This window comes from Delphinus delphis, chromosome 11 (genome assembly GCF_949987515.2).
Source record: "Delphinus delphis chromosome 11, mDelDel1.2, whole genome shotgun sequence".
Taxonomy (NCBI): Eukaryota; Metazoa; Chordata; class Mammalia; order Artiodactyla; family Delphinidae; genus Delphinus; species Delphinus delphis.
Genome location: NC_082693.1, coordinates 91467109 through 91490574, shown reverse-complemented (window position 1 = coordinate 91490574; position 23466 = coordinate 91467109). Strand labels below are relative to the sequence as shown.

The following is a 23466-nucleotide window of genomic DNA, read 5'->3' as shown; positions in this document are numbered from 1 at the left end:
TGGACTACCAGGAAGGCAGGCAACGCCCATCCCTCTGGGAGGCACCCAGGGCTGAGGTCAGGGTAGTGGCTTGCCACCCCCTGGCCTCCCTCTTGGAGTGCCAACTCATCTTCAGAATGTCTTATGAAGGGGGATGCTAATGTCCAGCTGTCTTCTTTTCCAGCCGAGGACTTTTGCATAACGTCCAGCTCTGTTGAGCAGATGTCAGGCGTGTCTCATTCATGTCCCTGTCCCCAGTACCCAGCACAGCCTGACACTTTGTAAGTGCTTAATACATTTGCGTGATTAATAAACCAGGAGTCGTGAGTTCACATTTCACCAGGGCCTCCTCAGTTTCTGCAAATTGCGGCTAAAAATGGTATCGACAGAAGGATGGTTGTGAGAAGTAAATGATATAATGCAAGAAGTGCTGGGCACAGTGCCTGGCCCACAGTGAGCCCTCGTCACAGCATCAGCCAGGACCTGGAGGGTGAGGGAGGGTGTAGCTGCCCCTGACTCTACCCTAAACCTGGACTGAAAGAAAGGCAGCCAAGGTTTTTTAAGGGCCTCCCGCATGCCACGCACAGCGTCGGCCGTTCACACCCAGTTCCATCTTGATGCCTTCCACAGCCCAGCTTTATCATTCCCGTTCCACAGGTGACAAGACGGCAGCTTGGGGAGGTGATGTGTCTTGCCAGGTCACAGCAGGTAGAAGAACTGAGATTCGGGCCAGGTCCTCTGCTCTCCAGCCCCCAGCTGGACCCTTGTCGCCCGAGTGTGGCGCACATGCTTAAGCCTGTCTCTCTCCCTGTCCTGCTGGGTCAGCCTGCTGTGCCCCGTGGCCTCCAAGCCTCACCGGCCAGGCCTCCAGGTGGTTCCTCTGTCCCTGCAGACCAAGAGGACCCAGTGTTAGTGTGAAATGCAGATTCCCAGGGAGAAGAAAGGCCTTCATCCCCTGTTTGTGACCGTGTCCCGCTGCCTCAGGGACAAGAGTCTCCAGGCCATGTGGTTGCCCCATTGACAGAGGGCAGCCTGTCTCATTGGCAGTCTCCACCCACGGCTCTCTGAGCAACTGGGGAGTTGGCACCCTTGCCCCTGCTTTCAGATGCCTCCCTTAACCCTTTGCTGCCCCCCCACGGCAGCCCTCCCCCCCAGGCTGTGGCCAATCGATGGCTTGGCGGCAGGTAAGTACAGAGGACGTGATTGCACAAGACCTTCTGCTTTTCAAAGACTGTCCAGCTACCAGCCTGCCTGGGCCGGGGGCCTGGGTCGCTTTGGAGGGGGACAGAGGCAAGACTTGTGGGTGTCTCTACCTGCTCCCATCCTAAGCACCCGTCCCTTAGAACGTTTGCAGGGGGGCGGGGCCAGGGCCTGAGAGGAGGGGAGACTGGAGGGAGTAGGGAAAATTGTCCAGGGCGGGGGCAAGGCTGGGGCCCGTGATCTCAGGTCAGGGTTAGGCCCTGGGCAGGGCTGAGGGGTAGGAGAAGAGAGGGAAGGTGTTCCCCCCCCAGAGTCTCTAAGGTGTTCCCCACCCAGCCCCTCAGTGTGCCCCCTGCCTGAGCCTGAGCCCAGCCATTCCTCTGCCTGGAGGTGGCCATCAGTCTGTACACACCCAGAAAACCCTGGTTCTCAACACGTGCTTTGGAGCACGGTCATGTCTAAACCCACCATCTCTGCTGCAGCTCCGTTCAATACCACACTTGTGATCCCAGTGTTCTGTTTTGGTCAAATGTGATATTTTTAAAAACTTTATTGAAGTATCCAATGTTCTTGTAGTCACATTAAAAAACGTAAAAATAAGCCGATGAAATGAATTTCAATAATATAGTTTATTAACCCTATACAGCTAACGTGTTATCATTTCAACACGTGATCAACATAAAAAATGCTCCTTGAGCTTATATTACATGCTTTGCGCTCAGTCTTCGAAACCTGGTATATATCTTGCCCGTGTGGCACGTCTCAGTTCAGACTGGCCGCATCCCAGGGGCTCAAGAGCTGCATGTGGCCAGAGGCCACCAAAATGGACAGCACAGCTCTCCAGAATCAGGTAGAAATTCAACTAATTTCCAGCTAAACAGAAAATAGCACGAACGCCACCCCAACTCCATTTTTCTCCCCTCCCGTCCCCAGAGCACAGGAGCCCAGCCTGCTTGTCTCTCTCAGAGCCACCGGCTCCTCTGGTCTCACCTGTCCAGGTAAGGAGACCCGCGTGAGCCCCTGCCCACCCTGCACGGGCCCCCGCACAGCCCCCAGTCTTTGGTCACCCCACCTCATGCTCTAGGGGACCAGGAGCTGTAACCAGGCAGGAATGTCACCAGGCAACAGGCCTCAGGGGAGAGCTCAGATCTCCTGCACCTGCCCGCCAGCCTCCAGGGTGCCCACGGGGCGGGGCGAGGCGGGGCGGGGCACTGCCTGCCTCCTGCCTCCGGCCTGTTGGCCTGTTTACGTGCTCAGTCACAGTGCTGTCCCCAGCCCAACAGGAGGCCCGTGGAGCCTGGGGCCACAGGCCACAGGGGACAAGGGCCAGACACCCCGGCCATGGCTGTGGGCCATTGATCCAGCCCAGGCTGGCTGGGTAGGGGGTGGGGAGACCTTGGTCTGGACAAACAGAGGCTCTGAGGTCTGCGTGCAGCAGGCCCGGCACCCACCTGCCACTCCCAAAGGTAAGCGGGGACCTCCAGGCCAGGGGACCAGGATCTATGAATGACCCAGTGACAGCGTCTACCTGGAGAGCCAGGCCTGGCTCCCTGGGGCTTAAGCCAACTGCCCTGCTCCGAGGCCTGGTCTGCTGGGCCTCACGGGCCAGAGAGTGGCCCAGCAAGCAGAAGGCGAGGGGTCCACAGAGCTGGGGTCGGAGGCCAGGTGTATGGACAGGCTCGGGGCAGTGGAGGGGCTGCAGGTTCCGGGGGCTGGGACGCCTGGGGCTCAGCTGGAGCTGGTGGACTCTGGGGCAGGGACGGGGCAGGGGAGAGGCCTGGTCTGCCAGTCTGAGCACCCCACCCTGATTCTGGACTGGACAAGCTGCCCCCTTCGTACGCAGGTACCCCACCTGGGCTTTCCGGTATGGGAGACAGGCCCAGAGCCCCCCGACACTGCACTATACAGGGGGCAGGCTCAGAGTTGAATGTGGCCGTGTGTGCGTGTGTGTGTGTGTGCGTGTGCGTGTGTGTGTGTGTGCAAGCATGCATCTAGCAGTTTGTATGTCACAGATAGCTGCGCGTGTACTTCAGCGTGTTTTCATCTGTGTACATCTGTGTGTGAGTTTATGAGTTTGTGTATGGAAGGGACTTTCACCCATTCCCCCCACGCCTGGGGACTCAGAGTCAAAGCAGCTCATGGTAGGGCTTGACTCTAGGCCCAAATGGCCTCCCTGGTAGGTCCTAGATAAGAATCCCAGCCCTACCTCACTCTGCTCTGCCTTACCCTGGCTGAGTGACCTCGAGTACGTCCTTTTCTCTCTCTGTACCTCAGTTTCCCCAGCCATTAAGTAGAGACAGCAAGGCTGCTGGAGGTTGAAATGGAATTCAGCTGTGGCGACAGCCAGCACAGGCTGGCACGCGGGAGGAGGAACGGCTCTGCCCCCGTGAGCTCAGCCTCCTGTAGGCAGACCGAGGACCCGCCAATGGTCAGAAGGGCAGGAGGGGCTGAGGAGCGCGTGCCAGGCTGGGGTCCAGGTTCTTGGATCAGGCGAGAAGCCTCAGGCCCCTGTGGAAATTGGGGGTACACCCAGTCCCTCCCTCCAGGCACTCACCTTCAGGGGGACACGGGGGACAGAAAGAATACCCCCAAGATGAGCTGTGCATTGATGGGGGTGGCCCAGGATGCTTCAGAGGAGCAGCCAGAGGCACTCTGGGAGGGCTGCCAGGAGGAGGTGAGAGCTGAGCTGAGGTGTGAAGGGGCCAGGTCAGGAGGTGGGCAGCCCAGGCAGAAGGAAGAAAGCAGGTGGTAAGCAAGAACTTTCAGGGTTCAAGAAACAATCGTGTGATGCTCTTCACCCAGCGCAGGCTAAGAACCCTAGATCTGTTAAAGGTTTCTACCATCTTCATTTTTAGAATCGATTGCCGAGAAGTCCAATGTCGCTGGGGCGCAGCAAGGGAAGAGCGGGAAAGGGGAGAAGGAGGCAGAAGAAGTTGGCCAGGCCACACGTGCACCCAGCACCCTGGCCCAGCAGGAAGGAAGCGCTCTCTGCTCTCAGTGCAGGGCATGCAGGGCACACAGAGTAAAGCCCCTGCTCTGGTGCAGCTTCCAGCCTGGGAGGACACAGACCAAGGACCCGGAAGCATATCCTGCCACGTTAGTCTTGAAAAGAGCGATAAAGAAAAATGTAGCAGAGAGAGGGCAGTGGTCAGGGCAGGTCTCACTGAAGAGGTAACATTTGAGCAAAGACTTGAAGGAGGTAAAGGAGCAGGTCATGAGGCAAGACTGAAGGAAAAGCATTTCTGGCAGAGGGAACAGCAAGTGCCAAGGCCCTGAGGTGACCTGTACTCCATCTGTTGAAGGTCAGGAGCTGGGTGTGGCTACCGCAGAAGGAGGGAGAGGACAGAAAGGCGCACAAGCGCCATATCACGGAGTCCCTGGTGGGCTGTGACGAGGGCTTTGGGCTCTGTTCTGGGCGGGGCTTGTGAGCAGGGCGCGTGGTGAAGACCCCTCTGGTGGTCATGTGGGAATTGGCTAGTGAGGGTGGCCGGACCACTGGCTAGTGTAGGAGTCACGGCGACCTGGAGCCACTGAGGTGTCAAGAAGAGGTTGGGTTCTGGGGTTAGTTGGAAGGTAGAGGCACAGACTTTTCTGGTGACTAGATGCTCAAAACAATGGGGGAACCATTATATAATAAGAATAAAAGACAGGAGCTTGGGGTCATCTTCACAACTGTCAGTTGTCACAACTGTCCACTTCCTGCTGGGCTGTCAGCCCCAAGAGGATGGGAATGAGGTCTCTTATATTCACCAGTGTGACGCCCGTGCCCAGCACAGAGCCTGGCCCCAAGCAGATGCTCAATAAATATGGAGGGGTCTGGTGACGGAATCTAGGGCCCCAGAGACCAGCGCCGTCTTCCATGCCTTGCCCCTAAGGCAGTCAGATGTAGGAGAGAGCACTGCACCGGGAGTCTGGAGCCCTGGGGGCTCTACTCACCCATTCTTTCTTTTTTATTTTTTCTAATTGTATTTTTTTCAATTTTAATTCAGCTTTTAAAGGTTGCTTTCTACTCATCCACCCTTTCCCGGAGGATTTGTTCAGGTGGCAGGCCCTGTGCTGGGTTCCATGGGGATCCAGAGGTGAATGAGACACAGGCCCGCCTTTTTTGTGGGGGAGAGAAACGAAGCCAAAAGCCAGTCAGATTGTTGATCTGACCAAGGGCTGCCTAGGGGAGGAGGTGGCTTACTCTCCAGGGCCCAGAGCCCATCGCTGGGCAGGTGGCCTTGGAGCTGGCCTTTAAGGGTCTTACCATCCTTTAGGCAGAGGGCGTGTCTGTACAAAGGAGCATCTTGTGGACCTGCAGGGTGACGTGCGTGACGGAAGGTAGGGCTCCAGGGACGAGGGCAGCAGCCTGGCCACGGAGGGTCTTGGGTGCCACGGTGAGGGGTTTGGAGGTGGCTGGGAACCTTGAGGGGATTCTGAGCAGGTGAATGGCTGGAGGTGGGCAGGGAGAGCTCTCTCCTGACAATGTGGAGGAGGGGCTGGAGGAGGAGCTGGGAGGCAGGAAAGCAGTTGGGAGGCTGCCCCAGGAGTCCAGGTGGGAGGCAATGGGAACCCCAGGTATATGGCCCCCCACACCAATTTGGGCTGTGTCTAATTTTGGGTTTTCTCAAAATGGGATCTTCTGTGATACTCAAAGTTCTCCCAGATGGATGTGAGAGCCATTTATGAGGGAGGCAAAATCCATGGGGTGAAAGCCTGGCTTGGGGAATGGGGAGAGGAAGGGTGAGGCGTACTGAGCATCCCACCTGGGGCTGCTCCCCTAAGTGCCTCCTCTAATGGACCTATGACCTTCTCTGAGCCTCAGTTTCCCCTCGTACCCTGTGAGGCAGTAGAGCAGAGTGGTCAAGGTGTTATTCTGGAGACAAACCGCTTGCGTTTGCAGCCTGGCTCTGCCGCTAACCAACTGTGGGATCTCGGCCAAGTTGCTCAATCTCTCTGTGCCTCAACTTTCTCATCTGTAAAATGGGGATAATGAGAGAACCTATCACCGCCCCCCCCCCCAGGTCTGTGGAAGGCTTACGTGAGACAGTGCGTATAAAGCACGGGAAACAATTCAAATAAATGTCAGCTGTGATCACCTCTGTGCTCCCCGGGTCCCCAGTATCTCCTTGGTGATCCAGACTCGGAGTAAAATGGGGATGTGCCTCTGTGGCAGCGGGAGTGGACCTGGGGCTGAGAGAGGGCAGAAGCCGGCCCGTCACTGGGCTCTCCCGGCTCTAGCCACCCACTCAGCTCACGGGAGACAGCCAGTTTCACCAGGGGTGCCCTGGACACTCCGGGCAGTGGGCGGGGCTGGAGGGGCTGCCCCACCCAACGCAGGACCTTTCCCATCCGTGGCCCTGGCCCCGTGAAAGCCAGCAGGGCCTGATACAGATGTCCAGATGTCCTCTGGTTGGGGTGGGGGGGAGTCCTATGCCCAGGTGAGAACCACCTGCGGTCACCTCCCTTCCTTGCATCCATGGGGACCACTCAGGAGACCCCTGTGGCTGGAGCCAGAGATCCTTGACTGAGAACCTTTGAGCATCACAAAAGATCCCTGTTTTCAGAATCCCTCTGTGTGAAAATCCAAGACCCAAAGCAAAGGACACTCTGCCCACCCACCCACGCATACCTGGGGACGTATTTTAAAGCCGCAGTGGCCTTTTGGGATGTGGTAAGAGGAGGCTCATTTCCTACTTGCTCTGCTGGTGGGTGGGCAAGTGAAGGACCTTCTCTGGACTGTGGGAAAACCTGCCAGAGAAGGCAAATAGCACTCAGAAGTTTGCCTGGGGGTCTAGAGACACAGCCACAGGTCTGGGGCACTGACCAGGGTGGCATTCAGGTATTATTTCATCTTGATTTGTTAATTAACAGCTCATTTACAGGAAGTAGCCCAGAGTAGTGGAAAGAGCAGAGAGTCAGACACCTGGGCTCGACCCCCACTTACCTGCTGTGTGATCTTTGGCGAGTGGCTTAGCCACTCTGGGCTTCAGTTTTTCCATCTGCAAAATGGGCTGGTTGTCAATGCCAGACATTCAAATCACATTGGGAAAATGAGGCTAGGAAACCCCTGGACTGAGTTATTGCTAAAACATTCTGGGTCTTAGTTTCCTCATCTGTCCTATGGGTGCAGAACCTTGAAAGGCTTTTGGAGGTTAAGCAAGATAATATATGTAAAGTGTCTACACAGAGTGGGCTGAGGAAGAGCATGGGGACCATGGTCCCCACATCCTGGTGACCAGAGGATTAAATGGGGTGATCTCCGTAAAATGTCTTGCACAAACACTAAATGAATATTAGTTTTTGTCTCCTTCTCCTTCCTCTGCCCCTAAGAGACTTTGGGGCAGTGGGGAGAAAAGAGGGGCGGCGCTCCTTGGAAGGCAGTCCCTGGCTCGGCACAGAGCCGGCTCAGGGCTTCTGGGGGAGGGTGAAGTGAATGGATTGAATCGATGTTGTGGAAGCTTTGCTGTTGAGAAACAGGAGGAAGGAAAAAACATCCCCCGAATGGGAGGGAAGCTGAGGGCAAGAGGAGCTGGTTTACAGAAACCTGTACTCCGTGTATGCGCCCCAGTTCCATCTGCGGGTACCTTGTGGGGTGGGGTTCAGGCAGTGAAACCTCCAACTCTCCTCTGACCGCAGATGCAAAGGTAGGGATTCTGGAGCCAGACCAGGTCCAGCTGGTCACCCGGGCGAGTTGCTCTGAGACGTGCTTTGCTCCTCTGTGAGCGGGCTCAGTGCTCACTTTCAATTACTGCTAGCTGGCGTTATTCTCCTCCTCCCCCAAAAGGCAGGGGTGCCGTCTTACTTCTGCGCAAGGTTGGTGTTCAGTAAAGACTCCCTTGCAAATGCCAGGCTTTTTCCAACCCTGGTCTGTTTCCTTGCCAGGATGTCCATGGCCGAGGCCCCCCAAGCGGCTGGCGGGCAGGGCGATGGAGGTGATGGAGAAGAGGCAGAGCCGGAGGGGATGTTTAAGGCCCCCGAGGACTCCAAGAGAAAAGTCCGCGACTACCTCCGCCTGGCTCCCCTCTGGCTGGCCCTGGTTGTGTTGGCTTCAGTGGGGGTCCTGCTCTGGTATCTCCTAGGTAACTGCGGGGCCCTTGGGAGAGGTACCTGGGGAGGACTTGGGGTGGTCGAGGGGGCACAGCAGGACAGATCAGGATTCCAGGCTCAGCAATGCCTAGAAACCACTGTGCAACCTTGGACATGCACTTCTCTCTGAGTCTCCGTTCCTGTCCCATGAGATGGGAGTGCAAGTTCCTTGCTGGGGCCTAGTGGCCACAGTTCCCAGCAGCTGCGGAAGGAGTGCTCTCCCAGTGCCCAGTTCTTGTAAAGTGACAAGCTGAAGGGGTGTAAACATTGCCTCCCCTTGCCTGCAGCCCTCCTGGGTTGCCCCTGGGGCTTGGAGCCACCAGGCTCAGCTGGAGGAGGCCCAGTGGTGCTGGTGGTGCCTGGCACCAATGAGTGCGTCTGCTCACTGGAGGCCGATCTGGGAGCTCTTCTAGGGTGGGGACCATAGCTCTATCATCTCGGGGTCTCCAGGGCCCAGCATGAGTGGGAACGAAGGGGAGGGGGGCACAGAACTCAGGTGTCCAGGGGGGTGTCCATGCACGTAGATGGCCTTATACCCCAGCATGGGCACATGTGGAATTCAACCCAGAGGGAATGTGGGTGCGGGTGGGGGGAGGGCAAGAATGCCCAGAGCAGGTAGCTCAGGCATCTCCCATGTCCTGAATTTTGGCCCCTCCCTCTCTGGTATCACAGCCCTCAGTCAGTCCCCTGGAACCCCAGGAGCAACTGGCCCATGCTCTGGGTCCAGTCGTCCATCCTATTCATTCATTCAGTACTGAGGAGCTCCTATATGCCAGCTCTGTGCCAGGCTGTAGAGATAGTTCTGTTCTCACCATAATGCTTGGCATGTGCTAGGACAGAGAAAGCAGCGGGTGCCCCGGTGGAACCCTAGCAGGGACAGCCCACCTTGCCCAAGTGATCAGAGACCTCCCATTAAGCACTCTGCAAAAGTTAGATCATTTTCTTACTGACTGCATCTCCTGGTGGAATTTCAGGTCCACTGAAAGGAATGGGGACCCACTTTGGAGCAGCCACTGGGGAGCTCAGCCTCAGCCCAGCTCTAGAGGGGGGCGAGGTGGGGGGTATTCTGGAACCCCCGGGTTGAAGCTGTTAGGAAGCCTGTGTCTGATGAGGACCCTCCTGCCGTGATGTCGGATGGATTGATTCTGTTCAGAGCCGAGCAACGCAGGCCGGGAGTGGAAGCCGTGTGCATTTCACCGCCGGCAGGAAGCCGGCGCCCCAGATAACACGGGGCTGCCGAGGCCTCCTTAGGCTGCGGGATAATTAGTCTTAAGGGGAAACCATAGAGAGTCAGGCTGGAGGGCCAGGAACTCACCTGCCAATTGTCTTTCTTCTCAGAGTCTGATTTCTCCTGATTACACTCCTAGAGTGAATCACCCCGCTGGGGGGTGGGTGCTCCGTGGGGCTGAGGACCCAGGGGGTGAGTGCCCCAAAGCCTCCACTGGGGGAAGCCAACCCCTTCCCCAGAGGGATGAGGACAGAGGAGGCACTTTCGGAGATATGTGAACGATTCCTCCCGCGCGGGGCCAGGCTGTGCTCTGGGTACCGGGCGCTGGACGAGGAGATGAGTCAGAGACACGCGGTGTCTGGTCTGGAAGGGGAGCTGTACGAGAGGCCTATTGCACTGGAACAGGATAAGCCTGAAGGAGCGCACGACTGGTTAAGTGGCAGCCTGACCCAGAAAGTGGCCCAGGAGAGGAGAGGGTGGGGGCCGGCTTCCCAAGGCCGGTGGGCCCTGGGCTGGTCCACTTGGAGCCCAGTAGCGGGGCCCTTCATGCCGCCCTGCTGTATTTCCCTGGTCTTCTCCTTCTCCTGCTCTCCTGGGCCACAGTTTTATGCTTTATTCTCAAACCTCCCTCACCCCCCACCCACTTTGCCCCCTGCTTCAATGAGAAAACGGAACCACTCCGAAGGGAAGCCCCATAGATGCCCTCCCAGCTGTACCCACGTGCTCCGTGCTCTGCCCATCCCCACGTGTGAACCAGCCCTGCCCCATCTAGTCAGCTGTCCTCCCGGCCCAGATCCCACTCCCTTTGTCCTCGTGGTGGCCAGGCTCCAGCCATGTCCCCTCTCTCCTCCGGTGGCATCGTCCATCACTGTACAGGGCTTCTCGTTGCTCCTGTACCGAATCCCTCTCGTGCCTGCGCGCGCACACACACACACACACACACACACACACACTCACACACTCACACTCACACACAGCCATTTCTCTGCTCCCCTTTGCAGCAAATCCCTGTCGTTTGAAACCGCTTCGGCCCCCCGTTCCACGCCTCTTTCGGGCGCCCTTTCTGATCTGACTCCCTGCCCCTCACCCCCGAAACTCCACCAGTGCTTGTCAGGGTCACCAGTCCTCACGCTGCAGAATCCGGCGGTCAGTCCTCGTTGCATTTGTTCCATGGGCAGCACGTGACCGGGCGCCTCCCTGCCTCCTCCTTGACACGTTATCCTTACTTGGCTTCCAGGGCGCCCACACTTTCTTTTCCCTCAGCTCATGGTGACTTCTCCTCCTCCTCCTCTCTGCTCCCCCGCCACCCCGACATTCCCTTATGCCCTGAAGATTCCCAAATTTTCATTTCCAGTCTGGGCCTCTCCCTTGAGCGCCACTGTATCACCGGGGCCTGCCCCTCCCCCAGGATGTCTAAGTGCATCTCAGACCCCACTGACAGTTAACTCCCTTGTGAATTGTCAGTCTACCTTCTGAGTATATTTTAAAGGGGCTTTCATATATATATATTTTTTTTTTGCGGTACGCGGGCCTCTTACTGTTGTGGCCTCTCCCGTCGCGGAGCACAGGCTCCGGACGCACAGGCTCAGCAGCCATGGCTCACGGGCCCAGCCGCTCCGCGGCACGTGGGATCTTCCCGGACCAGGGCCCGAACCCGCATCCCCTGCATCGGCAGGCGGACTCCCAACCACTGCGCCACCAGGGAAGCCCCGGGGCTTTCATTTTTAATTGATGTTTACCAGTTGTTAATATAAAATGATATTGAACTATTGATATTCCATGTTTCAGAGGCAATGTGTGTTTATATATGAGATTTTTGGAAGTTCGAGATGTTGAGAAAATGGTATATAACTTTAGGGTATCATCAGTAGTGACCTAAGAGGGCTTCCCTGGTGGCGCAGTGGTTGAGAGTCCGCCCGCCGATGCAGGGGACGCAGGTTCGTGCCCCGGTCCAGGAAGATCCCACGTGCTGCGGAGCGGCTGGGCCCGTGAGCCATGGCTGCTGAGCCTGTGCGTCCGGAGCCTGTTCTCCACAACGGGAGAGGCCACAACAGTGAGAGGCCCGCGTACTGCAAAAAAAAAAAAATAAATAAATAAATAAATAAATAAAAATAGTGACCTAAGAAAATCCTTTAAAATTGAAAAAAAAATGGAGAGAACATCCCAGGTGGTGGCCATTCCATCCTTCCCGTTGCTCCCCTAACTGCTCTCTTTCTTTTACTCCCCAGCCCCAATTTGCCACCAGCAAACCCGGTCCTCTCTAACCCCAAAGCATACCCTGACTCCAATCACTTCTCTCCCTCTTCGCTGCGCAGCCTGGTCCAGTCTCCCCTGGACCACTCTCACTTGATGGCTGCAGGAGCCTCCTGCAGTTCTCTCTGCTTCTGCCTTTGCCTCCTTAGAGCCTGTTCTCAACACAAAGGCAGCGGGATATTTTTACAAAGCAAATCAGATCATCTAACTTCTCTGCTTAGAGCCTCCTAGGGCTCCTGTCTCACTCAGAGCAAAAATCAAAGTCCTTCCAGGGTTGCAAGGCCCTACATGACCTCCCCCTCCCCCATGTCATCTCCTCCTGCTCTCCCCTAGCTCACTCCTTGCTGTTCCTCAAACATCCAGACAAGCTCCTGCCTCAGAGCCTTTGCACTTGCCAGTCTGCTGCCTGAAATGCTCGTCCCATAGATTAACATCCACATGGCTGATACCATCTCCCTCTTCTCTGGCCTCCAAGTTGCAGCCCACACCAGCCCTCGATTTCCACGCCACTTACACCTCTAACGTGTTATGTCCTATGTTTGTTGTTTATTGTCTGTCTTTCTTGTTAGACTACAAGCTCTGAAGGACAGGTTTGTTTTTTCTTGATTATTTTGTTCATTGTTATACTGGTATATTCCCAAGTGCTCTAGGCCAGTCCCTAAACATAGCAGGTTCTCAATAAATATTTATTGAATGAATGAATAAATGACTGAATAGGGGTATAAACCCTGGGCTGTGAATCTATTGTCTTCACATCAGCCAAAACAATCTTTGCAAAACGGAAATCTGATGACGTCATCCCTGATTTTAAACCTTGCGTGGTTTCCCTTGCTCATTAGGGAAAGACCAAAATCTTGCCCTGCTGATGTCTCAATCTCTTATTATACCTCCCCCCATCTGACTGCTCCAGCCAAACAGGCTTTTGGCCCTGCTCCTCGCCATGATCCCTCTGTCGCAGGGCCTTTGCACGTGCTCTTCCTGCTGCCCTGAAGGTACTTCCCTCTTTCCCCTCTTCCCAGTTTACTCTCCACTCCTCCCATCTCAGATGGAGGGTCACCCTGGCCCACGTTTTCTTTGTCATGTCCCCCCCTCAATAGCAACTTGTGCTTCTTCAAGACGCTGCTGGCATATGAATCCCACAGGTTGTACGGTTACTGGGGGAACATCTGCCTTACCCACCACTGTCAGCTCCACACAGGGAGACCCATCTGTCTTGGTTTATCAGTGTACCCCACATGGTAGGTGCCACCTGGACAACCCGCTGGACAACACAGAGGTGCTTAACCAAGAACTTGACCTGCTGGGCCCATGTGGGTTTCTTGGCATCTGTGTCCTGGACCGATCACTGTGTCAGCTTCTGCCTGGGAGCCTCTGGGACACCATTCATCAGTTGGCCTCTCTCCTCCCTGGCATTGTGGGATGAGTTTGTCACTACACACACTCTGAATGACAGTGACAAAGAGGATGATGATGGTGGTGGTGCCTTGGAGGCCCAAGATGCTGGAGGCTGAGTGGGGGTTCAGGGTGGCAGAAGAAGGTGTGGGGGACACAGGAGCCGTCCCCATCTGTTCCCTTGGTTAACTTTGCTGGTTTCTTCCTGGGTAGGGCACAAGGCAGAGATGACGGTCAGCCAGGTATACTCAGGCAGCCTCCGCGTGCTCAATCGCCACTTCTCCCAGGACCTTGCCCGCCGGGAGTCCAGTGCCTTCCGCAGTGAAACCACCAAAGCTCAGATGATGGTAGGAAGGATTGCGGGGATGGGAGGGAAGGACGGTGGGGACAAGAAGGGAGAGGGGAGGGGCCTGATCACGTCAAGCCAGTGGGTTAGTCCATCCAGCACACTCACTGGGATCAGAGCCCTGTTCCAGGCACAATGGAAACGAGGTGGTGTAGGGTGGTGGGAAAGGTAGTGGGCTCTGGGGTCAAATGCACTTGGACTAAATCCTGATTGTGCCACTTAGTAGAAGCATGACCTTAGGAAATTAGGGCAGTGCAGGGATGCTGCCCGGACCCAGCCACACACCCTCTCTTGCCGGGCAATGGCTTACTTCACTGGGGATGGTCTCCCATGGCCAGCACCTGCCACTCTTAGGTCGCAGGACAGCACCCTGAAGGGCAGGCCGGAAGTGCTGAGGAGTTACGCCCAGCAGCAACCCTCAGACGTGAGGGATGGAGAAGGTGGATAAATACCCCGGCTCCCTTGGCCCTTGGTGGGAGCGGTTCTGAAGATGCCCCCGCAGCCTCTCAGAGGTCCCTGTCGGCTTGCACCTCAGTTGCCACAGCTCTGGCCGGCACCTTCACAGCCGTGAATGGCTGCCTCCCTGCCCATCTGTTTTCCCCACTGGTGTTCCTTGGAATCACCTCCAAATAAACCGCCTGCCTCAGGACCCGCTTCTGGGAGACCCGAACAAGGCTCTCTTTCCTTCCGTGTAAAGTGGAGTGATAACAACAGTGCCTGTCTGTAGGGTTGTCGTGGGGTTGAAATGAGAGAGGAGAGTGTGGACATTACCTCTACGCCGTTCAGGTGCTTTAAGAACCCACAGTCCTGCATTCCACCCTGCCGGTGGCACTGCCACTGAACACGTGCAGAGACCAGGCAGCTCAGCTCCCGTGGCTGGTGGCGGGGCTGAGGAGGGGACTTGGGAACCTAGTGGGGCTTCTCAGAGTCGAGGAGTGACTTCTGATGAGGGGGAGAGGCCACTGGCGGTCTGACTGAGGTCAGAGCTGGTAGACGTGGAGGTGTCAGGGACAGTGCCCGGGTGTAGGGGGAGGGGTAAAAAGATGGAATGAGGTTTGTTTCCCGGTGTGGCCACCGCCCACCGTGTGACCACGGGCAAGCCTCTCTACCCCGTAGGCTCCTCGTCAAGCAGGGCTGCTGGGAGGGGCAAAGGGCATCCCAGGGCAGGAGGGGGTTTCCACAGAGGGTCACCAGAGGGCTCTGCTTTTTTCCCCTCCTTTTAGCTCAAGGAGCTCATTGCCAGCACCTGCCTGGGTACTTACTACAACTCTAGCTCCGTCTACTCCTTTGGGTGAGTCGCCCGGGCCCCACGACCGGCCCCTGCTAGAACTTTAGACTCAAAGAATGAAAGACACTGTAGGCTTCTGAGGCAATGGCTTCATGTTTTAAAATGGGGAAACTGAGGCACGGAGAGGAAACTTGGCTTCCTGCATGTGACCTCCCTTCACCCAGCTTGGCTTTCTCATCTGGAGAATGGGCACAATGGTGTGGTAGGGATTACCCTAGACAGTGGCCGTGGCGCCCTTAGCAACGGCCTGATGGGTATCAGGTGAGGACATGGAGGAGCGGTAGGCAGCTGTCCCATTCACTTATGACAGGGTCCGTGGCACACAACCTAACCTCTCGTGCCTCAGTTTTCTCATCTGTGAAATGGGGCTGTTGAGAGCCCCTTCCTCAGAGGTTGTTAGGAGACTTCCAAGTGATAGTGGAGAGCAGACCCTGACAAGCAGTAAGCGCTCAACGCGCATGAGCCACAGTTGGTGTCCTCCCCCAGCTCCTATCAGGAGCAGGGTGCTGGGCGGGGCCCAAAGTCCAGGCTCCGCCCCCAGCCCCTCTCACTGCTGCCACATCAGGGAGGGACCGCTCACCTGCTTTTTCTGGTTCATCCTCCAAATCCCCGAGCACCGCCGGCCGATGCTGAGCCCCGAGGTGGTGCGGGCCCTGCTGGTGGAGGAGCTGCTGTCCACGGCCAACAGCTCGGCCCCTGCTCCCTACAGGGCCGAGTATGAGGTGGACCCCGAGGGCCTGGTGATCCTGGGTCAGTACTGGGGACCGGGAACGTGGGACGGTCTGGCAAGGCCTGGGAAGGCTGCTGCCAGGGCTGGGATGCTCTCGGGGATGGGCCCCCCACTGAGTGGCCAGGAGCCAGGACTGAGGGGCGGGGGCATGGGGGAGGGTGGGCAGGCAGGGTCAATGTCAGACAGGCTGGCTCTGATAGTCTCTTCTATTTTTATTTTGTATTTCATTTTATTTATTTATTTTTGTTCTCTGTTTATTTGTTTGTTCGTTTCCTTTTAACAGAAGCCAGTGTGAAAGACATAGTTGCACTGAATTCCACGCTGGGTACGCGACTTTGGTTTTTCCTCCCCACTTTCCTTTTGAGTTGGTGTTTTCCTTGGTTTGGTTGAGTGTCAGGGGTCCACATGGCTTATATGGGTGCAGGAGGCATGGTCTGGGGTTACCCAGGGGGCACCACGGTGGCCTCAGTGATGGGTCCTGAGCGAGACTGGGGGCTTGTGGGGGGAGGGGAGGAGGTGTTGTGCACATGTGAACACGTGTGTGTGTGTGTGTGTGTGTGTCTTGTACAAAAGTATGTGTGTGTTGCGTGTGTGGGGGTGAGCGAGTAGCCGATTTATTTGCGCATCAATGTGACCCTACTTTTCGATCATGGAATTCCATTTGCCCACAGTCTACCATTTCCACTGATGGTAGAAAATAATCTTGCCAATTCGAGGTATATCAACACTTTGGCTTTAAAACTTGGTCTCTGGGAGATATTTCTGTCACATTCAAGGATACTCCCTCCAATTTTTCCTTCTCTTTCTCAGCCAGCCAGGCTGATCTGCCCTCTCCTCCCACCCCACCCCCATGCCCTATTGCTAGAGTCACCTTGCTTTTCTCCAAGGGGCTCCAGTCTTCCCACTGAACCCTGGGAAGCCAAGCACCAGCAGGGCCACCATGCTGCACAACGCCAGGGAACACTGCCCACGTTATGGTCTGTGTGACTGGAGACTCCTGCACTTGTGCAGTGTGTCACCTAGGCTACTGTACCCTGTGGCTCCGAGCATGAGTTCCAAAATTCCCAGATTCTTCCTAGACTACCTGGGGAGGCAGAGTTGACATCCTGGTTATACCTTTTCTGACCTTCCTCTCCTCCCATGTGGCTGGTCACATGCTTATTTCCTTGGTGAATGGAGGTGATGGAGTCAAAGGACAATTTTCAAATACTGAAAATCATGATTCTCATACAAAGATATGAGCACATATCAAAGATTTATTTAACTCACTGATGAAGGGACCAGTAGGATATTCCCTCCTTGTGTCCAAAGGAGAGCACAAGAAACACATCTTGTGCTTATCTGTCATCTGTCTATCATCTAACACTGCATTGGTGCACATGTTGCTCTGACCCTTGGTCTGGAATGGGCCTTTCCATTGCCCTTGGCTGTGCCGGGTGTCCACGTGTCCCCAAGTTTCTGGCAGTTACTTTATCATGATCCTTATTTAGTTCAGTGCATGTCCAGAGCCCCTGCCCTCCTGGAGTGCAATGCCTAATGGAGCGAGGATGACAATTCAAGTCCTCTAAACGGGCTTTTGGGGCGGTTTGTCCATGCCAGGCCCCATGCCTGCTCTGAAGACACCAGCTGACCGTGTCCTCACCCCTGCCCTCGGAAGAGCTCTGAGCCCCATGAGGGAGACACACACATAAACGGAATCTCACATCACCTAGTGCCAGGGCTAGGACAGAGGTCCTGGAGGCAGTGCAGAAAGGGAATCGTTCTGCCCTGGGGACAGAGATGGACCCTGGGGGCTGTGAGCCAAAGCAGAGGAAGGGATGTGCTTCTAGAGGGAGGAAGGAGTTGCTCCTGACCGGGGGGTCCTGGAAGGCTTCATGGAGGAGGGGGCAACAGACTCAGGATTGGGGGGTAGGTAGGAATCTGTCAGGTCCAGCGGGGAAGGGGCCAAGTGAGGAGAACACAGAAGGCAGTTTCATTTACTTTCGCCCAGGCTCCCCAGAGATGTTTCTGATTATCAACAGAGACCAGCACATCCCTCTCCACTTAATTTGCTTCACAAAAAAAGTAATTATTAAAATGGCAAAAGCAAAGCATCACCTTGGAGCAAGATTTAAAGAATATAAACGCCTAGGAACAGCCAGGCACCTTTCCCCAGGGGTCCTGACCCTTCCCCTTGCAGATGTCAGAGGCCTCTCCCTGGGGAGGTCGGCTCCCCAGCTGGAGTCAGGATGGCCAGGGGAGAGGGAGTTGAACAAGAGACAGCAGTATCAGAGCAAAGCCTGTCACTCACCTCCATTCCCTTCCTGGTCCTCAGAACCACACAGAGAAGGAGGTGGGACAGGGGTTAGTACTTTGTCCATTTGACGGAACTCAGGGTGGCTGAGTGACTGGCCCAGAGTCACGCAGCTGATAAGAGGTGGTGCCGGGACGACCACGCAGCGTCTGGACTCCCCGCATACCAGGCTGCCTCCCACATCCAGGGCTTACTCCCGAATCCTTACTGCTTCCTGGCAGAGCAGCCATCCTCCCTGCTTCACAGGCTCACGATGACGTTTAAACGACATACGCATGGCAGCATACTAGCTTGAGCTCACTTCCTCTACCCGGGCTGCCTCCCGGCCCCACTGGAACACACTCCCTTCTCTCCACCTGAAATGAAGGCCCCAGCCCGCTCCCCTTATTGCTTGGTCATCCCACTGGTCTCCGGGCCTCCTCAGCTTTGCTCCCAGTAGCCAGAGGAGTCTGTGATCCAAGCCCGACCGTGTCCCAGCCCTGCCTAACCTTCCACGGCTCCCATGGCCGCAGGAGGAAAAGGCTTCTCTCCTGGGCGTGACCTGGGTCCTGCCTCCCTCCTCCCACTTGCCCTCCTGACTCAAAGTCCCCTGTCCGCCCTGGCCTGCGGCCCTTTCCTCACTGTGACCTCCCAGGACTTCCCTGGGAGCCCTCACTTCTGAGCTGTTCCGCCCAGTGCCTGCTTCTCTCCCTGCTGTTCTCCTTGCTCCCGCCAAGTGACGGGACCTTTCTCTGGCGCTCGCCTGGCATGGAGAGCTCAGTGAGTGCTAAGGGAACGAGTGAATGAACCAATGAATGAGTGCATGGTTGAGGAGGCTGGGGATGGAGCAGTAGGGAAACAGAAAGCTGGGATATAGCATATCTGGGCTGACCCCCATCCAGCTACTCTCCCCGCCCCACCCCTGCTTGGGTGAGGACCTGACAGGGCTGGGCCCACCGCGGGTCTCTCCTCCCAGCTAACAGGGCTCAGGGGGCCTGTCCCTCTCCCCACTCCAGGCTGCTACCGCTACAGCTACGTGGGCCAGGGCCAGGTCCTCCGGCTGAAGGGGCCCGACCCCCTGGCCTCCAGCTGCCTGTGGCACCTGCAGGGCCCCGAGGATCTCATGCTCAAACTCCGGCTTGAGTGGATGCTGGCTGACTGCCGGGACCGGCTGGCCATGTATGATGTGGCTGGGCCCCTCGAGAGGAGGCTGATCACCTCGTGAGTCCCTGGGAGGGCAGTGGGGGGAAGGTTGGGAAGCGGGTGACGGTGTGGGGTCAAAGCCACACCCAGTGTTCTGAGACAAGGGGCTGTGTGACCCCAGGCCCTGGTATTTGGTATCCGGGAGACAGTGAGGCCAGCCCAGAGGGAGATGGTGAGAGGAGACTGGAAAAGGCTATGTGCTGTGAGCAATCCCCTTCCCCTCCCCCAGCCTCAGTTTCCCCATTTGTAACAAAACAGGTGTACTAGATGACCCCTGAGGTCAGCTCTGGGAGGCGACGTGATCTTGTTAGAATGCTCCAGAGTCTGGCAGCCCCAGACTTCCAACCATACTCTACCGCTTTCTAGCAGTGTGCTCTAAGCCAAGTTACTTTGCCTCTCTGGGCCTCAGTTTCCTCACCTGTAAAATGGGTGCACAGCCATGCCTACCTTGCAGGGTTATTGCGAGAATTTAAATCAGACCTGCTGGGCCAGGCTCCTTACACACAGTAATGCTGTCCATTATTACTATACATTAAATGTATCCATTAAACATCCAGTAGCTACCCATTACTACTATCATTATATATAGTCGAGTTGGGGCTGAGTCACCAAGGGCATGGAATGCCAGGAGCTATCTGAACCTTAATACTTGCTAAGTGAGGAACTAACAGAAAGTTCTTGAGCAGAGGAGAAGGGCTTTAGGATATGACATGGAATGCAGAAGGCGGGCAGGTGGTGGGCTGTGGGGAGACCATGAAGGGGCTGGAAATGGCCTTGGCCTCCAGGAGCCTGATCACCCCCCCACTGGGTGGGAGAGGGGAGTAGGTCTGTAGGAGGTCAGGGGACACCCTGGGGCACCAGGCTGCTGCTTTCTCTGTCTTTCTCAGGCACCCAGCTTCCAGCTTTCGGGATGGGGGTGGGACCTGCATGTTCAAGATCAAGGGCAGTCCTGAAGGGCGAGCTGGGTGAAGGTTCTCCCCGGCCCCCTCCCCCGGGGCCTCTCTGACTCTCCAGGGTCTGAGGCTGTGCTCTCATCTGCAGCCCTTCCCCCGCCCCCCCACCGCCCTGCCACGTGCTGACCGCCATCTGGCGTGTGCGTGGGCTGGGTTCCTGGAGGGCCCTGGGGAGCCCAGAGAAGCCAGACACAGCTCATTTCCAGGAATGATGAGGGTGGGAACGCTTCAGCGCTTTCCCTGGGGCTTCTCCAAGTGCCCCCCGCAGCCTGCTGCTGCAGAGGGGACCTGACTGCCGGCTCAGCTCTGTCCCTACTCACTGTGGCACCAGGTGGCTCACTCCGTCTCAGACCCTTGGAGAAGGTGTAAAATGACGGGTCAGACAAGACTGGAGAGGTCCTCAGACTTGCACCCCAGACCATGAAGGGGGGACTTTGGTGGTAATGGGAAGACGTGGGGGCGGGGTTGGAGGGCGGGGGGAGCTGGTGGGGCCTCCACCAACTTTCACCTCGTTTTAGTTACAACAAGGGCTCAGCTGCTAAGTAAATAAAAGAAATCCCTAATATTAAAAGCAACTAATAAAGGCGACCTCAGGTCCCTCTTAATCCGTATATCTTACCTCCCACCTCCTGGAGGAGGGGAGCAGTGGAGCTGGGGAGGGCCTGGTACCGCAGGGTGGACCCCTCCCCCCGCCCCCCACAGTGAGATCAAGCCAGCCGTGGTCAAAGCAGGAGGACGAGGAAGTGGGGACCAGTGCCTGGGCAGGCGGAGGCCAGGGGAAATGCCCCTTCCCAGGACCCTGGGGCACTAGGACCCTCCTGGGGAAATTCCTGGGATTGCTCAGTCTTCCCTCCAGTGGCCAGGGTTGCCAGGGCTGCTGTGGGTGGTGTTTTTGAGGCTGTGCTTGGATTTCTCGCGCTTCCCTGGGTGCCTGCAGCCCCCCACGTGGCCACCCACTCCCATCGGTCAAGGCCAGAGCTCCAGGGCCGGCGCCGGCCAGGCAGTACCCTGCAGCTGGATGCTGGCGTGCCCCCTCCGGGGAAAGCAGGGTTATTAGCTTTCTGGGAATTGGTCCACCGATTAGCAAGGGCTCCAGAGAATTCTGTCGGAGGCAAGGGGAAGTTCGGCAGATGTTGGCAAAGAGTGAGGGATAGGGAAGCCGGAAGCACCCCACCTGAGATGGGCCGACCATGGGCATGGACACAGCAGGGGTGCCAGGCGCCGTCACAGGCAGTGCCTAGCGTGGGTCTGTCTCTGCTGTGGACCCAGGGTGGGGCCTTGGCACGTTCGTGAGCCTGGGTTTCCCCACCTGGAAACCAAGCGGTTGACCTTGACAATCTCTGAAAAGCCTTTTCAGGGCTGACATTCCTCTAAGAGTCTAGAATTCTAAGATACTGCTATTTCCTCTGTGCCTCCCCCATGGCAGGCTCTGGGTAGAATCCTGAGGTGCCCAAGGGATCACCAGACCACACACCTGTCTTCTCTCTATTCCAGCCCAGAACAGGGCCAGGGGTCAGGTGTGGCCAGCCAGCGTGTATAGTGCCAGTCTGGTCTGCCTACTGGGCACTCAGGGGTCACAGGGATTCTGAGGGTGTGGAGGGGTGCTATGGGCCTGGAATGAGCCCTCACAGTCGAATTGTAAGCTCCAGAAGTCTGGGTAACCTTTTGGCTTCTCTCCCCTGAGGAGCTGGCCTGACCCTTACAGGGCCTCCAGTCAGCCCCCTGGGCCAGAGACGGTCAGACACCTGCCTGAGGACACACAGCAGACTAGCCGAAGACCCAGATGTATAGGCTGCCAACCCCTCCTCCTCTGCTCCTCCCGGAAACCCGCTGCCCCCCCGATGCCCGTCTCAGACCCTGCCTCCCCCGTCGCCACCTTTTTCTGTCCCACCAGGGTCTATGGCTGCAGTCGCCAGGAGCCCGTGGTGGAGGTCCTGGCATCGGGTGCCGTCATGGCGGTGGTCTGGAAGAAGGGCCTGCACAGCTACTATGACCCCTTTGTGCTCTCCGTGCAGCCCGTGGCCTTCCAGGGTGAGGGGTCAGGGGTCCCTAGGGGATGGGAGGGGCACAGTGGCAGAAGCCAGGGGTGCTCCTCGGGCTTGCCTTCACCTTCTTTGCTCTGGTTGGGGATGGGATGGGGGAGGGAAGGTTCTGGAAGCGCCTCTGCTCTCCAACCTCACCCCCACCCCTGGACCCCCTTTATCTCTCTCTATTCTCGCTCCATCTCCCCCACCTTCTCCCTCACCCCCTCCCCTGCCCCTCTCTCCCACCCTCCCTCATCTCCCCCTCATTCTCTCTCCTGCCCTCTTTCTGACTCTTTCTTTCCTGAGTTTACTGTCTGTCTGCCCTCCTCTCTCTGTCCTCCCCTTCCCCCTCTTCCCTCTGCACCCACCCTGGCTGAGCCTGGAGCGTGGGGTCCACCAGACAACCCTCTCACACCAAAGGCCAACCACACAGTCGTCCCTGGAGATGGCTCAGGGGAGGGCGATTCCCAGCATTCCTTGGGAAAGGGTCCCCCAGGCTGCCCCACTGAGACTTCCCCACTCTCCTCCTGCTTCCGGATTCCCCCTCCTCCACCCCCTTTCTCAGGAAGAGCACGTCCCACCCTTCACACCCGATGGCTGGCTGTCCTGGGCTGTCCTGGGCTCAGTGGAAGGGAGGGTTGCAAACAGGAACTACACAAAGAGCCTCTCCCCGCCTCTGCCGTCAGTCTGCCTCTTCCCACCGGCTTTCCCCTCCGTCCCCTGGTGTCCACCCCACTGGTCTCCTGCTGGTGGCCCAGGTCCACAGGTGACCCCTGGGAGTCCCTGGAGCTAAAGAGGTACCAGAGCTGCCCGTTCTCATGAGCGTCTCTGACATAGCTCTACGGGGAGGGAATGGGGGCTTTAGGGCCCCTGACTTCCATGGAAGGTGTTGTGCTAGCTGGGAACACACCTGCTGCCCATGCCTCGCCCTCTCACTGTGTGACGTCAGCCAAGTGGCTCCTCTTCCGCAAACCTCATCTTTGAAAAGGGGATCGATTCTCCCTCCCCAACCCCCGTAACTGTGAGGCTGGCGCAGCAGTGAGCACATGCAGTAAACCGTGAAGGGTTGCACAGCTGATGTCAGTAGCGAACATTTATTGAGCGCTTACTACATACCACGTCTGTTTAATCCACTCAACTTCCCTATGAGGTATGTACTGTTATTGTCCCTGTTTCACAGATGAGGAAACTGAGGCCCAAGGTCACACATTCACACTCAGTCATCAGGCTGTACTGTTTAGTGGCAGTAGGGGGCATGGGTTTCAGCTGCCCCCCACCTGCTGGCAGGTGCAGCGGGGTGGGTCCAAGGCACCCTGTGTAACTTCTGTTCTCCGGGCCAAGCCTGTGAGGTGAATCTGACCCTGGAAGGCCGGCTGGAGCTGCAGGGTGTCCTCAGCACGCCATACTTCCCCAGCTACTACTCACCCAGCACCCACTGCTCCTGGCACCTCACGGTGAGCCCACCTACCCTCTGCCCAGAGCACCCTATAGACCTCCGGGGATCCCAGCTGGGAGGGGAGCACTGTC

The 23466-nt window shown here is 56.9% G+C and overlaps 1 protein-coding gene across 6 annotated transcripts in view; it reads left to right on the top strand.

Annotated features, from left to right (window-relative positions):
* The first annotated feature begins 2454 nt into the window (after positions 1–2454).
* The window catches only part of TMPRSS6 (transmembrane serine protease 6), a 37980-nt gene continuing 16968 nt past the window's right edge, over positions 2455–23466 (top strand). For all 6 annotated transcript variants that reach the window (XR_009521260.1, XM_060025606.1, XM_060025605.1 and 3 more), the window contains exons 1-9: positions 2455–2645; positions 8047–8243; positions 13337–13470; positions 14693–14760; positions 15323–15507; positions 15771–15812; positions 18776–18980; positions 21810–21946; positions 23281–23393. Coding sequence is in view for 5 of the 6 variants with exons in the window: in XM_060025606.1 (XP_059881589.1) it covers positions 8048–8243; positions 13337–13470; positions 14693–14760; positions 15323–15507; positions 15771–15812; positions 18776–18980; positions 21810–21946; positions 23281–23393 (1080 nt within the window). In the remaining variant the exon portion in view is untranslated. The remainder of the gene's footprint in view (positions 2646–8046; positions 8244–13336; positions 13471–14692; positions 14761–15322; positions 15508–15770; positions 15813–18775; positions 18981–21809; positions 21947–23280; positions 23394–23466) is intronic.